The 17,257-nt window shown below is 39.6% G+C and overlaps 1 protein-coding gene across 1 annotated transcript in view; it reads right to left on the reverse strand.

The window, feature by feature from the left end:
- Positions 1 to 3,647: 3,647 nt before the first annotated feature.
- dock9b (dedicator of cytokinesis 9b) overlaps positions 3,648 to 17,257 on the reverse strand; it is a 49,888-nt gene continuing 36,278 nt past the window's right edge. Inside the window, exons 44-52 of the mRNA XM_083989648.1 lie at positions 16,219 to 16,325; positions 14,709 to 14,831; positions 13,847 to 13,960; positions 12,492 to 12,638; positions 10,641 to 10,851; positions 9,258 to 9,448; positions 8,598 to 8,698; positions 7,716 to 7,854; positions 3,648 to 4,569 (exon numbers count right to left, since the gene is read on the reverse strand). Of these exons, the coding sequence (XP_083845774.1) occupies positions 4,462 to 4,569; positions 7,716 to 7,854; positions 8,598 to 8,698; positions 9,258 to 9,448; positions 10,641 to 10,851; positions 12,492 to 12,638; positions 13,847 to 13,960; positions 14,709 to 14,831; positions 16,219 to 16,325 (1,241 nt within the window). The 3' untranslated portion in view covers positions 3,648 to 4,461. The remainder of the gene's footprint in view (positions 4,570 to 7,715; positions 7,855 to 8,597; positions 8,699 to 9,257; positions 9,449 to 10,640; positions 10,852 to 12,491; positions 12,639 to 13,846; positions 13,961 to 14,708; positions 14,832 to 16,218; positions 16,326 to 17,257) is intronic.

Here is a 17,257-nt window from a genome sequence, read left to right on the forward strand (position 1 = left end):
TTTTTGTTGTATGTATATACTGTATATACTTTTATATTTGTATATCATTGTATATCTTAATGTCTAACAATGAATCATATCATAGGAAGCAACTAAGATGCATTTGTAAAGGTATTTGTTGTTATAGATGAATATTTTACATTATAAATGTCATAATCTCATTAATTGTAACATATACAATATATATTATATGATATAAAAATATATGGATGTGAATCTTCTAAACATATCAACACAAAAATCATTAATTATTATCATTATTCCATATTTTGCCACATAAAAACACACACGAGTGCAGAACTCACAGCAGATGCATGATGTTCAGGTCCCAGCTCTCTGAAACACTGACACAGTTTGCAGTGTGTGTACAGCAACCTGACAGCACACAACAACATGTGTGTGTGTGTGTGTGTGTGTGTGTGTGTGTGTGTGTGTGTGTGTGTGTGTGTGTGTGTGTGTGTGTGTGTGTGTGTGTGTGTGTGTGATATGAGGTGGGATTAGCTGATCCTTTACATGACAGCGGGCACAGTGAGGGGGTTTCACTGGAGTCAGCATCCCGATGTCTCTCCTGCTCCGCAGCTCACTGGGAGCTCCATTCACTGTGACACTGACCAACACTCATCACCACACACACACACGCACACACACACACACAGTGATCAGAGATACACACAGCAGGTTAGTCATCACAACTCATTAAGATTCATGTTAGATGTTAGTTATTTTTAAATATTCCTCATCATACCTACCAGAGCAGAACGACAACAGTGTCATCACATCCTTTGAAATATATCAATATAATATTGTAATGAATATGTTAAAATATTTAATTTACACTGGAAATTGCTGTAAAAGTGGGACAAAATGTCACAAAAGTTGATAAATGTAGATTATAAAATCATAATTTTCCAAATATATAAATTAATGCAACCATAACCAGTGATGGGAATAACGGCGTTAAAATAAACGGCGTTACTAACGGCGTTATCTTTTTCAGTAACGAGTAATCTAACTAATTACTATTTCCACCGTTACAACGCCGTTACCGTTACCGACAATTAAATGAGGCGCGTTACAAACTACTCAGTGAAGCCGTTGTCCTCCGACTTGGCTCATCTCAGACACAGAAGCTGCTAAACTGTTGTTGTTTTTTCCTCCTCTCCTTTGGTGAGGGGAGGGGGGAGGAGGGAGGGACGAGACAACCGCATAAGTGATGATGATTGGTTGAGGCAGAGTAAGGTTTCATGCTAAGCCAATCAGAGGCAGTGTTCAGTTTGTACACAAACCACACACGCACGCAGTTTAGCCTCACACACACAAACTAGCAGAGGGAAGCTGCCGAGATCGGAGGGAAAGTGGAAACAGGCACTACTTTAATCTCCCTGAGGTAAAAGACAAGAACATGTGAGGTGTAGCTACATTATGTCCCGGAGCGAAGTGTTTGTCCTGAGCTTCTGCTCACCTGACTCTGTGCAGCTTCTTCATTAAATCCAAACAGTCCGACACAGCGACGCTCTGCTCCTCTTCGACTCTAAAGTCTCTGTAGCTCATCAGCTGGAACTCTTCCAGAGCAGCTACAGCAGCGTTGTGACCTCAACCATGGTTGGTGAGAGCAGAAATGTTGTTGTTGTAGTGAAAATGGGCGGTCTCGTGAAGACGCGAATTTACACAAAGTCAAAACGAGCGATAAATCGCATTTCTCGCGTATCTCGCGTTTGGTCGCGCGTATAAACTCGAGCGAAAAAAAAGCGTTCCTCGTGTTTGGTGGGAAGCCCCTTGCGGGTCTTCCCACCAAACACGATGAAAAGGACGAAGACGCGAAGGTCCCGTCGCCATAAAAGAATCGGGTGTAGCGTCGCAAAAAAAAAAAAGTCGCGTATACCGCGTCTCGCGCCTAATCGCGTCTCGCGCCTAATCGCGTCTTTGCGTCACGGCCTTTTACACCGCGGACGTAACGAATAAACGGTGACGGTGTGAACGAACAACATAGAACAGGACCAGACGTGGCGTTGTTTCCTCTTTTCACCTACAGCTCCACTCTCCCTTACTTACACTAACTACTGTTATTGTTGAGGCCAGATAATTGTGGGATTTGTAGTTTTTGACCAATCGTGTGCTCTTTCTTTTTGTGATTTTTTCGGTTCACACATGTTTGTTTTTTTTAGGGGCAAATGCGAGTGAAATGCTCGCCCATGGTGGGCATAAGAAAATGTAAGACCTGTCTAAAATTATTTAAGACTTGACACAATAATTCAACAAATTTAAGACATTTTAAGACCTAAAATTTAGATTTTCACATTTTAGACTTTGTAAGACCCCGCGCGCATACCCTGTTATTTCATATAAAAGTTTAAGTGCATACATATTTTATGATGCTGTGTATTATATATTTAAGACCATCTTAGAATTTTCTAATAAATTTTATACTTTTTAAGGCCTTAATTTTAGATAGGCCTACATGAATTTAAGACTTTTTAAGGATCCGCAGATACCCTGAGAAGTTGTGCGCTCTCAGCAGGACAGATAATCAGATGGATAATCGGTAAAGTTAATAATTTCACTTAATGTGGCCATGAATAAATTAATTTCGATGTTTCGCCTGTTATTAAACGCAAATCTTGAATAGGTCTCCGCTGTTTTCACATTTAAAAAGGTCTTTGTTGTCTTTGTACAGAGACAATATGAGATTTGCTTGTAGCCACAGCACTTAAAAAACCCACTGTAACCTATTTTCATAGGCACACCAGCCTCGCTTTCAATAAAACACACACTCGCATTCCATAATTGCGATCAGTGAAATATATGAAAACAATAAAATACAATTTAAAAATGAGAGAAAAAAAATCAAAATTCTTCGACATATTTAAACTTTAAAAAAAGAAAGAAAAAGTAACGCAATAGTTACTTTCCCTGGTAACTAGTTACTATTATAGTGAAGTAGTGGAGTTACTAACTCAGTTACTTTTTGGGAGAAGTAATTAGTAACTATAACTAATTACTTTTTAAAAGTAACGTTCCCAACACTGACCATAACCTTGGACCTATGACCAATGAAAATCTATGTAATCGGGAAATCGTTCCTCTAAATTTCAAGAAATTTTGCACCAAAATGCTGATCTTTGACCTGATACCACCAAAGTTGAACCCGTTCATCCCTGATGTGAACGTGCCTGAATTTGAATCATTTTTTAGAAGAAGGTTTTAAAGTTTGTTAACCTTCCTCTTGTGTTTTTAATGCATAAAAGTACAGAGGCTTTTTAGGCTATTTAAACAAAATAAAACCAAAATATTTTTTAATTGTTTTTAGTTTGTTTTACAGCTGATTTAAGACTCGGGTCAAAACCGACCCTAACACAAGAGATGGTAGCAGAAAGATAACAAGAGGAAGGTTGAACTAAACTTTAAAACCTTTCAGAAACAGTTTGGAGTTGCCTGTAAATTATCACTTGATAAGATAAAGAGATGAGTTTTAGGAAATGACTTTCTCAGTAACTGTAAACTGATATGATATTGCAATATGCTCAAGGTGTGTTCTCTTCCTTGAATGGAAGTAAAGCTTACCGCTGAACATATAAAATCAAAGCATGGACGGAGGTTTATTACAGATTTTATTTATTTATAGGTCTTAAACATATTTACATGAGCAGTTCATTAAGTAAAAATGTGTTTTTTGTTTTTTTTATTCGATCTCACAGATAATAAAAGGCATCTACATGACAGACAAAGAAACAAAGGGGGAGAATACAAATGGTCACACCCTCATCTTGCATTGCACAATCGTCTTTCTAATGTCTTTGGCAAGAGTGGTTTCTGTGCAGTAGGTAGCCTTGGTAACGATAGAAAATATTGCACACGCTTTCTTTTTTTTTCTCTTTTTTAAAATTCTCTTTACAGAAAATAGGTGAAAACATTGTGGTTTTAACTTGGCTTTAGACAGTTCTGACACACGTCTATTGGCCTAAAAAATAGAGCAACTAATTCTTTCAAATGTCCCCGGTGAGAGAAAAAGATAAACTCTGCACAGATAAATGCATCTGCTGTAACAAGGCCGATGGAGAAGTGGAAAGAAGAAAAAAAAGAAATGTAAAAATACTGTGCATCAGTCGTTACAGCAGCGGCGTTTATCTGGAATAAAAACATCCTCTTACAAACAAGATGGAGCGCTACAGTTAAAAATACATCAGGTCCAATGTAAATGTTGGTTTCGACCTGTGTTCAACATCCCTAAGACACCACAACACTGAAGATAACACCATGTTGTCAGGCTTTACATAGGATCAAATGGCTTAAACCTGGTTCCACAGTCTCCATAGGAAACAAGAACAACGGGCCAACCGATGCCAGAGAGCGAACGCCACATGTTCTACGGCGGAGGAACGACAGGAGAGCAGAAACCGCAGGTGTTTGAGTCCTAAATGGTTCCTCTTGTAGTGAGACTCACATAACGTGGAGGATGGTTGATCAGAGCGAGCCGTGGGGGTTGGCACCGGCCGGGGTGCCGCTGATGGCGTTGAAGATGCCCATAGAGTCAGACAGGGCGCTCCTCGAACCGTCCTCCACCGGGTTTATCTGCAACACACGGTCAGTTAGGAAGGTTAGCACGGGTGGTTACAGTATCCTGGGAAGACTGAATACATGTGCATGGTAGGGATTATATAGGCAAATTAATTAGAGGAAGGGTCATTTTGTTCTATGTTGTAGAGTTAAGTTAAAGGGGAACTATGCAAGTGCATATTATATATAATGTTACATAATTATACATCATTATTTCATAGCGTCGTGAAGTGAAGCTAAGCTAAGCTGAGCAAAGTTAAGTTAAATTAAGTTAGGCTAAGGTAAGCAAAGTTAAGTTAAGTCAGCTAAGATAAGATAAAATAAGATAAGTTAAGTTAAATTAAGTTAAGTTAAGCTAAACTAAGCAAAGTTAAGTTAAGTCAGCTAAGATAAGATAAAATAAGATAAGTTAAGTTAAATTAAGTTAAGTCAAGATAAGCTAAGCTGAGCAAAGTTAAGTTAAGTCAGCTAAGATAAGATAAAATAAGATAAGTTAAGTTAAATTAAGTTAAGTTAAGCTAAGCTAAGCTAAGCAAAGTTAAGTTAAGTCAGCTAAGATAAGATAAAATAAGATAAGTTAAGTTAAATTAAAGGGCAACTTCGGTTTTTTTCAACCTGGGCCCTGTTTTCATATGTTTTTCTGTATATGTGAGTGATGGATAATATTTTTTTCGAGGTGGCTCCAGTATTGAGCCCGGCAGGCAGCCTGCAGCCCAGCTGACGCTCTTGCATGGGGCAAGTGGCTCCCGTCAATGTTCGCCGTAAACGAGCATTTTTTTCAAACTGACAGGCTCAGATAGTTACAATGAATGTCCGACAACATACTAGAAAGGAGAAATTAACGTATTCAGGGTTTTTTCTGGCCAAAATTTGGGTTGAGGCGGCCGCGGGGATACGTATCTCTCCCTCCGGTCAAACGCCCCGTCCTGATCCACATCCACTGCAAAGTTAAGGTGCCGCCAGCTGTAATAGTGTAACATCCGCGCTTTTACAGCCGATTTTAGGATGAAACTCTGAACATAACGTAAACATAAATTACCATGGAGATCTATCCGGGTTAAACAGCCACCTTTGTAGTAGGCTACAGGAGAGCCCGGCTCGCTACAGTAGCTGCAGCTCTCCGTCTCCGTCTCCTTCTCTCTCTACGCTCTGTGCCGGTGGGGTGTGTTTACACTCAGCACCAGGTTTGACCGGAGCGGAGTCTATGAGCCCCAATGAGCCCCGCCCCCGCAGGCACACAAGAAAGCCGCGCAACGGTCTGGCCCGGAGCTGAAATCAAACACACCCCTCCTGCTGCGGTCGAGTTGAACCAGTTGAAAACAGCGCCGCTGAGCTTCCATACCGTAGCCTACATTGAGTTTCAATCAAGATTCCAGCGCGAGGGCTGACAATTTCAGCGAGGCCGTGCCGACCACAGGGTCTGGTATGTTGTCGGACACTCATTGTAACTATCTGGGCCTGTCAGTTTGAAAAAAATGCCTGTTTATACCGCGAACTTTGACGGGAGCCACTTGCCCCCTGTAAGAGCGTTAGCTGGGCTGTAGGCTGCCTGCCGGGCTCAATACTGGAGCCACCTCAATAAAAGTATTATCCATCACTCACATATACAGAAAAACATATGAAAACAGGACCCAGGTTGAAAAAAACCGAAGTTGCCCTTTAAGTTAAGCTAAGCTAAGCTAAGCAAAGTTAAGTCTGCTAAAATATGCTAAAATAAGATAAATTAGGTTAAGTTAAGCTAAGATAAGATAAGTTAAATAAGTCACGCATAACAAAACAACATATAACATAACATAACATCAACATGACATAACATGACATAGATAAGATAAGTAAAGCAGCGTTACCATCCGATCTGCTCAGGCCAGCACAGAGAGAGCAGGAGATAAGAGATGTGGTTAGTGGATCGCAGCAGTGAACAGCTTTTTGAAGGTTAGATGACAAACACATTCAACATGAAGTTACACAACTGGAAACAATGAGGAATGAGCATGTGCAACATTTGCCCCTAAAACCAACCAGACAACATGTCACAGAATACAAAGTAGGGATGTGAATCTTTGGGTGGCTCACGATTCGATTCGATTACGATTTTTAGGGTCACGATTCGATTCAAAATCGATTTTCGATTCAACCGATTCGATTCACAAATCGATTCGATTCAACCGATTCTTGATTTTATTTTTGCGATTTTTAGTTTGCTTTATTAACACCAGACCATGTGAAAAAGTTGAATGATGATGATGTCTACAGACTATTATATCAGAAGCCATATCCCCCCCCCCCAAAATGCACATCACATGTTTCAGATTTATTCAGCAGCAATATATTTGAACCATTTTAAAGTAAACTGCTACATGAAGCTGATTTTATAGGCTACTCTCTTTTCAAAAGCCTGGACTGAAGGGATGTGAGTATTTGGGTGTCTATTCGATTCAAGATCAGTTCTCATGCACATAATAGTATCACCTGTAACAAAGTCGCTGCTTAAAAAAAAAAAAAACACCAGCTGACCTGCAGCCTGTCTGACTCTGCAGCGCCACAGAGGAGCTGTCAGACGAGCTGCTGCTGCTGGTCCTCTCTCTTCAGCCTGGTGTTTGTTTGGCTGCACTTTGTATGAGTTTAAAAAAGTGAAGATCTAACGTCACCTGAGCACCGATCAGCTGATCCAGAGCGCAGTGGAAGTGGCTGCTCAGCTGGAGCGCGCGTGTGTTTAACGGCAAAAAAAAGAAAAAAAAGAAAAAAAAGCGATCGTCCTCTCTCCTCAATAGAGGGTCGGGTAGCTGATGTACACAAGCCTAGTCACAGACATTCAATAGAGCATTTAAATCAGATCAGTTAAAGTTTGTAGGCGGTTAACGAGCGTCTTTTAGCGCCATGGCGTGCTGCAGCGCTGTGTACGGCACAGTGAGGGCGCGTATTGAGACGGAGGAAAATTAATAAAAAATCGATTTTTGAAGATTATGAATCGATTCAGAATCTTAGAAAATAAGAATCTCGATTCTTACATGAATCGATTTTTTCCCCCACCCCTAATACAAAGTACATTATACGATTTATTTTCCTATTTTATATACTGTATATGTATATGATCTGTTTGGAAACTTGTCGCTGGGACCTGAGAACGTTTCATAAATCCCTGGACCTCCTGGAGTTCCCACCTGTTCGTGCATGATGTTGGACAGCTCCCTGGTCAGGTCTCTGTAGTTGGCCTTCATCTCATCATGGTACTCCTGCTGGTCCTCTTTGATTAGTCGCTCGTTCACCCCCAGCGCCTGACCACAGGCGTCCACAAACTGCCTACAGAGAGACACAGTACAGACACAGTTTTAATGAAACTGAAGTTGAAGGATTTAAGATTCTTTCAGTTTTATTCAGTTTTAGTTTATTAGTTTCAGTAGTAGTTTTAGTTTTGGTTGGTTTGTCATGTATGAGATTCAAAAAGGTCAGAAAATGTTGTGCAGTAAAAACTTAACTGAACATTCAATGAACAATAGTGTTTTAACGGTATTTCCTATTTTTTTTTATCTCTTATATGATCACAATTAGTGCATATTCTATTTATATTGTTATTTATAATGATGCGTCTCTATGTCACTATATGTTTCTGTGTTGTATGTTTTTACCTTTATGTGATTCTATGAGCTGCAACCCAAACTGCCCTCTGGGGACATGAAATACAGTAAACTGAACTGAACTGAACTGAACTGAACATTTACTGAACAATAACACACAACCATAACTATAAAAGCTGTGTAAATCCGTGTGTTCCTGTCATTAACAACAATAACAGGACATAAACTGTAGATAAGGACAGAAACATGGAAAGACAAGGACAGCAACAGTAATGTTGTGAATGTTTCAGTAAGCTATATAAAAGCTTTTTTATTTTTTTTTATGTTTCCATATCTAGTTGCTCACGATTTTGTCAGTTCTTGTTGTTAATCATTAGTTGGGTCCAGGGTTGATTGTACTTGTGTTGTTTTCTTCTTACCAAAGGCAGAACACAGGCTACATTGTCCATAATTGACATGAGTCAGTACCTGAAAACCTCTTTGAGCTGTTTGACCTTGTTGTCAGGATACTTCTTGGCACTGCTGTCGTCCAGGAAGGCTCTGGCGTAGGCAAGAGGACCGGCATTTACCTGGAAAACAGTGGAGGTAGTAGACATGCCACATCTGGATTAACTGCACTGCAAAAACTCAAATATCTTACCGAGAATATTTGTCTTATTTCTAGTCAAAAATGTAATTTCTAGTCAAAACAAATCTCATTATACTTAAAATAAGAAACATCACATAAAAAGTAGCTTGTTTTTAGACAGTTTTTACTTCTTTCAATCATATTTTCACTTGAAATAAGTAGAAAAATCTGATAGTGGAGCAAGTTTTTCTTCCTTTTTACAAGCACAAAAACTTGCTTTCACTGGCAGATTTTTCTACTTATTTCAAGTGAAAATTAGTTTGAAACAAGTGAAAATTATCTAAAAACAAGTGAATTTTTAGGTGATGAGTCTTATTTTAAGTGGAAAGAGATTAGTTTTGACCACAAATGAGACATTTTAGCAAGAAAAAGGACAAAAATTCTTGGAAAGATTTTGAGTTTTTGCAGTGTGGAAGTCAGACCCGGGCAAGACAGCCACAGAGTAGCCACGCCCCTTTTCTGGCCTTGTTTGTTTTTTTATTTGTGTGTTTGTTGTGTACCTGAACGCTGATGCTGCCCTGCAGTTTGAGCTGCAGCCGGATCATGTCGACCTCGGCGGCCGAGCACAGCAGGCGCAGCTCGGCCACCTTGGCGCTCATCTCGTCGATGGCCACCTCGATGGGGCTCAGGTCCGTCTGGTGCTGGTACATCACCGCGATGCGCTTCTTCACGTACGGGAAACAGTGGGTGGCTGCACGGAAACAGAGCGGAGACACGTGTGTTGTTACAGGGTAAATACAGGAATCTTGAAGTTAATTTTAATACCTTTTTAAGACTTTTTCAAGATTTTTTTTCAACACCTCACCGCCACTTTTGACTGAACAGTTCTAGTTTGTGATAAAGACTATAGATCACTATGATACAACAGAATTCAAAATAGGCTAGGATAATAAATCAAAGACAAAGTTTATATAAAAAAACATTGCTCCACTCTCAAAAAACAAAAACAACAATCTTCTTTTCTTTTTTATGTACCGGTTCATCTTTGTTTTTTAATAAAATGAATAAATTCACACACTTTTACAATGTTTTTTAGGACTCAAACTCTTGGACGGCTAATTCAGAAAAAATACCTTCAAAATTTAAGACTTTATAAAGTCGTGAAAATACTTTTTAATACTTTTTAAGGGTCTTAATTTTCCCAAAATTGATTTATCACCTTTTAATACTTTTCAAGACCCCGCGGATACCCTGTGTTATTAGGGCTGGGCCGATATAATTTTGTGCCGATTCGATTCTCTAACGATTGTTGGGTCCCGATTCGATTTAAATTAATTGCGATTCTGATTAAACAAGTATTGCGATTCGATTTTACCAAGTATTGCGATTTTATATTTCAATTATTGTGATTTTCTTTTCTTTAAACAAGAGCAGGTTGAACCAAACACTTGACAATACATCATAAGTCATATTTACAAAAAACAATACACACAATAATCACATCAGTTTGTCTGTTGTGTTCGTTTTTTCACATAGATATCTGTGAACAAACGAACACAACAGGCCGGTTTGACTTTGTCGAGTGTAATGGCACAGAATACTTGATTGTACAATAAAGATTGGTCGTCCCAAAAAAATAATAATAATAATAATAATAATTAAATTAAATAAATAAATAAAAATCGATTCTCGTATAAATTGAAAAAAATAAATTGAGAAAAAAATTAATTGCCAGAAAAAAATTGCGATTAATACAAAAATCAAAAATTTTGGCCCAGCCCTAGTTGTTATGTGTTCTGTCTAAGCTCTGCTGCACTGAGGCCAAGTCACATCAGTCAGCAGGATTGTTAACACGACAAGGCCTGGACCTTGGTCATAAAGCTCTATCTGCTGAGTCATGTTCCAGGCAACCAGCAGGATGTTTTTGGCTCTTTAGGACCTACTGGTGAGGACGGTGCGTCGTTTACACTGCTCCTCCACTCCGCCCTGCTTCTTGCCCGACACGGTGAACGGCGTCTCGAACACGAAGCGCCGGATGTTGTGGCTCTTCTCGAAGTCCGTCTTCCTGTCCTCCAGCTCCTTGTCGTCCAGGTACGGGGTGACGTGGGTCACCTGGATGTAGGCGTACTTGGAGTCCAGGTCCTTCGGGTTCACCTGAGACAGAAATGTTTTGTCCAGAGTGTCTCAGTCTCACATCACTGATAGAGCTACAGTGTGTAGCTGTTAGCTTAGCACAAAGACTGGCTGTTTGTTTACCATATTTCCATTTAGCTAAACCACCATATCAACAACCAGCTGTATAATACAGCTGTGTGTACTGCTGGCTACAGTATATGAATAGAACTTAACAGAATAGAATAGAATTGAACATAACAGATTAGAATACAATTAAATAGAATGAACATTCTAGAATAGAATTGATTTAGAATAGAACAGAACCGAATTGACTAGAGTACAATTGAATGGAATAGTATAGAATTAAATAGAATAAAATTAAACAGAACAGTATATAATTGAATCGAATAGATTAGAACATAATAAAACAGAATTGAATTGAACAGAACATAATAGAACAATACAGTATAATTAAAGGTCCAGTGTGTAATATTTGTCAAGGTTTATTGGCAAAATCTGAATGTACTACCAATGAATATACGTATCTTACGCCGCCATGTTTGTACGGAATGGAAAATCCAGCCAACCAGAGAGCACGTTTCAAGAGTTTCACGTTCATAAATAAACAATAGAATTATCTAATAGATAAATAATAAAATCAGAATGCTAGATGTCACTGTTTTCCCCTCATTTTGCACACTGGACCTTTAAATAAAATACGTAGAACAGACTAGAATTGAATAGGACAGAATTTAACAGAATTGAATGGAATAGAACAAAATAGAATAGAACTGAATGGAACAGAATTGAATTGAATAGAATAGGATTTAATAGAGTTAAATAGAATAGAACATAATAGAATTAAATAGAATATAACACGATTGTCACTACCCGATTTGCAACGCTACCCGATTTGTGACAGCTACGTATGGCAACTCCACATGGACAAACTTAGTTGAATTGACTTAGGATCACTGCCCTATGTGCGTCGCCAGAGACGCTTTATCCATAGACTGTAAAAAGAAGGTTTACTCTCGTCTTTTCTCGCCGGCCTCATCACCATGACAACCACAAACAATCACAACTACCACAACACTCACTGAATAAACGAGTCTGCCGCGGCTGTCTTATGACAGATGTCCGCGTTTTTTTTTTTTTTTTTTTATCATTTTCACAGTACCGTATTTTAAGCAGACTTGCGATTTTACGCAAATCGGGCAGTGCCCAAATGAAGTTTGTCCAAGTGGAGTTGCCGTAGGCAGCTGTCCAAGATGGCGGCCGGTGTGCGCATGCGCAGACCTGTTTTGTCACAAATCGGGTAGCGTTGCAAATTGGGTAGTGACAACGATATAACAGAATTTAATAGAATAGAATGAACAGAACAGAATATAATTTAATAGAATACAACATATAGAACTGAATTAAAAAGAGTAGAAACAAATAGAATAGAATAGGGTGAAGGTTGGTTTCAGATGGAACTCAGAGTGTGTGGTAAACACTAGTGTCAGTAGCAGGGAATGAGTGCATAATGTGTTTATCTTATTGTGATGTGTGAGCTGTTGGAGCTGAGACTGAGACCCGTCCCTGACCTCTGCACTACAGACCTACTGTAACATGTTCTCATCAGGCCCTTACATAGTAACTCTGGGATACAAACACACACTGAGGCGTGGCCCCACCTTGCCAGAGTCCTGGATGATCTTGACGTTCTCCTGACCAAACTTGTCCGAGTACAGCTTCAGCAGGCGCTGGGAAATCTCCGACAGAGGGGTGAACTTGGGCTCCTTGTAGATGTACTCCTTTCCATCCTCATCCTCAAAGAAGCCCTGCAGAGGAGAGGAAGACCTGACTGTTACAGAGTTCACATAAACCACAGCATGAGAATAAAGATAAGGTTGTGTCAGGGTGAGAAAACTTCTAGTAGCATGCAAATGTGTAAAAATGCATCGTTACTGTACGTCAAACATGCAAATATCATTTGTCCACAGTCTGTATAGGATGATATGACTACGTATGTATGTGTGGAAAAGTACACAGACGGGTGTGTGGGTGGAAACAGGTCAGGATAATCACTGAGTTGGAAGTGAGGAGGGGTCCAGAGGTAAATAAGTGACCAGGGTAAAGGTTAATGTGGAGGTTTTCATACAGTATGTAGGTCCACACACAGTGTCAAGGTGCTACTACGTCTCATCAGACTGTTGCTTTGTTTTGCTACCAATCTGTGGAAAATGACGACTGAAAATCGAAGCGATCTACGGCGACATTATGATACTAGCTATACACACACACACACACACAAAATAAACAGTTACAATACAAGGACGTGGAAAACACACCAGGCTGACTCACACACACACAGTCTACACACTTACCGCAGCCTTGGAGGGCGAGGAGGAAGGAAAAAAAAGAGACATGTTTGTTAAAATGAGAGTTTTAGTGGGAGCAGGCTCACATGTACACACATGCATGAATTAATTAAGAGTTTGTATTAATTAGTAAGTAAGTTAAGTTTATTAACAAGGCACCTTTCATATAAAATAATAAAAGACATAGAATCATAGAGATAGTTACGTGCAGACACCTTACCACCTGCTTGGAAATTAGCTGCAGAGTTACTATGATCACTTCCCTAGTTTATTTCAGGATGTCAGTGGTCCAGTTTGATAGATTACTGATTATTATCGCTACTGGAGCCACACATTAAAAGGAAGACGACCAATTTCCATGCTCCTGAACAGAGGCTGGAGGTATGTTTTGGACACACACACACATACACACACACACACACACACACACACATCCCCCTAAAGGTTTTTACAGATGCGAAAAATGCAGAAAATCTAACCTGTTCCGAAAACTTAAATGACGGACAAAGGTTTTGTAGTCAGTGTATAAACATGACAATTTCGGACGTGCAAAGGAATTAAAGGCATGACATTTTCTGAAAAGCCTTAAGAATGATAATGATGAAATTTGCCAAAAGATGTGTGTTAACGTGACATACAGTATTAGACCTGTGTCTCTGTGTCCTCACCTGTCCGAAGAAGGCCACTCTGAAGAAAGTTCCCAGCAGCCTCTTGCCCGTGTGCATCACCTCCATCACTTTGGTGTAGGCGCGGTGGAGGGTGTCGTACAGGTGTGTGAGTTTCTGTTCAGCAAAAATACGAGACAAAAATGTCAGCGATTTGTTCACGACTAACAATGACTCAGCACAAATTCTGGCAGGGCTCCACCTCTGTACCAGATGACAAGAATGCACTGATACAAACATGTTGCTATTTAAGGCCTTATACATTAAAGCTCACAGTTTTAGATGGAAATGGTTTTATTTCTTCTTGTAAATTTTGCAGTGTCACTTTAAAGGGATAGTTCAACATTTTAGCATTAGGTTCATTACCTTTAATTATCGGTGCATGTTGTTTTGAGATCAGCGGGGCTGCTCAGTGAACACAATCCAACAACTCCAAAACGCTCTGGTGGACAAGTTGTGACCTGCACATTTGCCATGCTATGAAATAATCATGTATAAATATGTAACATGAAGCAAATACTCTGAACTACGTGCACTTTTGAAATCACTCCGCCCAGCAGCCGTGTTTGGAATGTAGTTCCGGCTGCATTTGCCTCGAAAACAACTCTGTCCCGTAATGTTACATGATTATCTCATAGTGTGGTGAATGTGCAGGTCACAACTTGTCCACCAGATTGTTTTGGAGTTGTTGAATTGTGTTCACTGAGCAGCTCACATCTCTGCCCCGCTGATCTGAACCTACTGATATGGCTATAGGGATTATGGCAGATAGGAGAATTAGCCAAAATGTTGAACTATCCCAAAGTTTAAACCAATCACAATGACTTCCAGTTTGAACAGGGCAGCTGGTGGAGGTGCAGGTTACCTCGAAGTCTCTGCGCTGCTCATAGATGGGGATGATGAGCCTGTAGACGTCAGCGATGAGCTCGTAGCGCTCCGCCTTCCACAGGCCGTCAGCACACTCCTCCAGCAGCTCCATCAGCACCTCCTGAACAAACACAGCCACACAGAAATGAATGTCAAACACTTGGAAGTAACCTTCCCCTCCTCCTCCTCCTCCTCCTCCTCCTCCTCTTTGCGGCTCGTGATATTTAATTTGTTGCAAAGAGGGACCTTTCTGCTCGTTCTTATTTGTCCTGGTGGGTCAGAGGGAGCTAAAGCTGAGCACGGTGTCCCTGCAGAGACAGCAGCCGTGGGAGGAAATGGACGTATTATTATGTCCTTTATGTTTATTGGCGGATGACACTCGTATGTCCATCTCGTAAAGAGCAGCGCTGCTCAGAGCAGATGGACGGTTTTAAAAGCACTTTCAATTTCCGACGGTTCTGTTGTTGACCGACTCGTAAAAAAAGCTCAGACCTCCTCTCTCTCGCCCGTCACTTTCAATTTCACTGGGATTTCAGTTTATGAGAAGACCTGGACCTGGACCTGGACCTGGACCTGGACCTGGTCTCAGGCCCCTTCTTGGTCAAGACACTGAACACATCACGGAGCGTTTGACCCTGAATATTATTATTATTATATTACTCTATTATATAGAATAAAAACATGAATTACTGAGGAGCAAGGCAGGATGGGTAATAAAGATACAGAGGAACATGGCTGACAGTAGGCCTTCTATTTCCAAGTCTTTGGTGGAAAACATGAATAAAAAAATAAAAATTCAATTACGATTCAAAAGGTCCTGATTCAATTCGATTTCTGATTCAATTCAATATTGATTCATTTAGACTTAGACTTAGATTTACTTTTAACAGTTTTAACACCAGTTTTGCTTGGTTATATGAAAGAGATACGTTAGAGATCTCATCCTGCGTAATCGCACAGATCTTGCATGATAGGAAACAGGAAATGGCATGAATTAAAAGATCAATTTAGGGATTTTATGAATCAATATCGGATCTTTCAAATGAAGATCAATATGAATCAGAAAATCAATCCAACAAATACCTCATCATACATCAAAATTCAACACTTCTGATGTATGATGCAGCTTTGTTGGTGAATCTGAGAACATAGTCCACAATTTAAACTTAAACTATTATTATTTATAGGAAAAATGATAAATGTGTTGTGGTTTATGCAGAAACATTTGAGACAATCCTTGTCAAATTTCCCTTCTGCCAGCTCAGTGAAACAACACATGTACTGTACCAAGCCCTGAGGCAAAGTCTACAGTGTTTTCATTTGGTGCTCAGTCAGAGCAATTGATACCCTGCACAGAGATAAGACGTGTCATTATGAGACACGTGATGCCGGGGGAAGAACTTAAAAAAACATCCTAAACGCTCGGTCAACACACACAGGGCAGATACAGTAGAGCTTACGGCATATTATGGCATCGAGAGGAGATTCAAACAGAAGGTCTGACTGACCTCGTTGAAGTGAACGTCCTGCATCCCCACGTCCTCCATCATGGCCGCCTCCTCGTCGATGTTGGGGGTGATGACGCGGAAAGCGGAGCATCCCTGTCTGAACATACCTGACACACACAATACAGGCAGAGAGACGCAGTTATCTGTCAATAAAAAGATTTCATATTTTTTCTGATATTTGATTGTTGCATTTTCTAAAATTCTTATCATTTATTTATTCAGGAGGTAATGTAGGAGGGACAATTAATAAATTATGTAATAACACAATGACGGTCAATTGTTAGCATAGCATGATTTAGTTCTAGTAGTAGACAACAACACTAAGTTGCAACAAGTCAACATTAAAAGCAAATTAAAATCTGATGTCAATATAAAATCTATTTTAAATTTTTATAAACAGAAACAAAAAAGGGAAAAAACTATTTAACAGGGTATGGGAGAGTAGAGGGGCCACTATGATGGTAAAGTTCTTAATGATGAGAAAAAAATAGCTTTTAACTGAATCTTATCACATTTCATGACAAGAAACTTAATTAACTTTTATTTTATTTATCTTTTTTTTGGCACTAATAGGCCTCTGTATTCGACAGTGATTCTGTTACGCATTTTGCAGGGTAACTTTATTTTGAAAATCTCTGACTGACACTGAATGAAATTATGCTTAAGCCTGTGTTAACAACTGTACAGAGAAAAAACACACTGCTTATTATGATTAACATTATTATTATTGCCCCTAAATGGAGGCATTTTGCCCCTGAAAGTAAATGTTTAATCTACTTGAAACTGTAACGTAAGTATTTTATTGTATGCACTGTAATATATTGTATTGTAATGTATTGTATACTATGTATTTTATAAGTAGGCATAGTACTGTTGACTTTCAGAATAAAAGCCTTACACAACAGATCCCCTCTGGAGTGTGAACACAGGAACCAGTGTGATAGGAGCTTATCTAGAGAATGTAGTGTTGGAGCTGTTTCTAACACAGGAACGAACAGATGAACCTTGGACGGACGCTCAGGTGGCAGATGAAAGAGAG

Source organism: Trachurus trachurus, assembly GCF_905171665.1.
Source record: "Trachurus trachurus genome assembly, chromosome: 2".
NCBI lineage: Eukaryota > Metazoa > Chordata > Actinopteri > Carangiformes > Carangidae > Trachurus > Trachurus trachurus.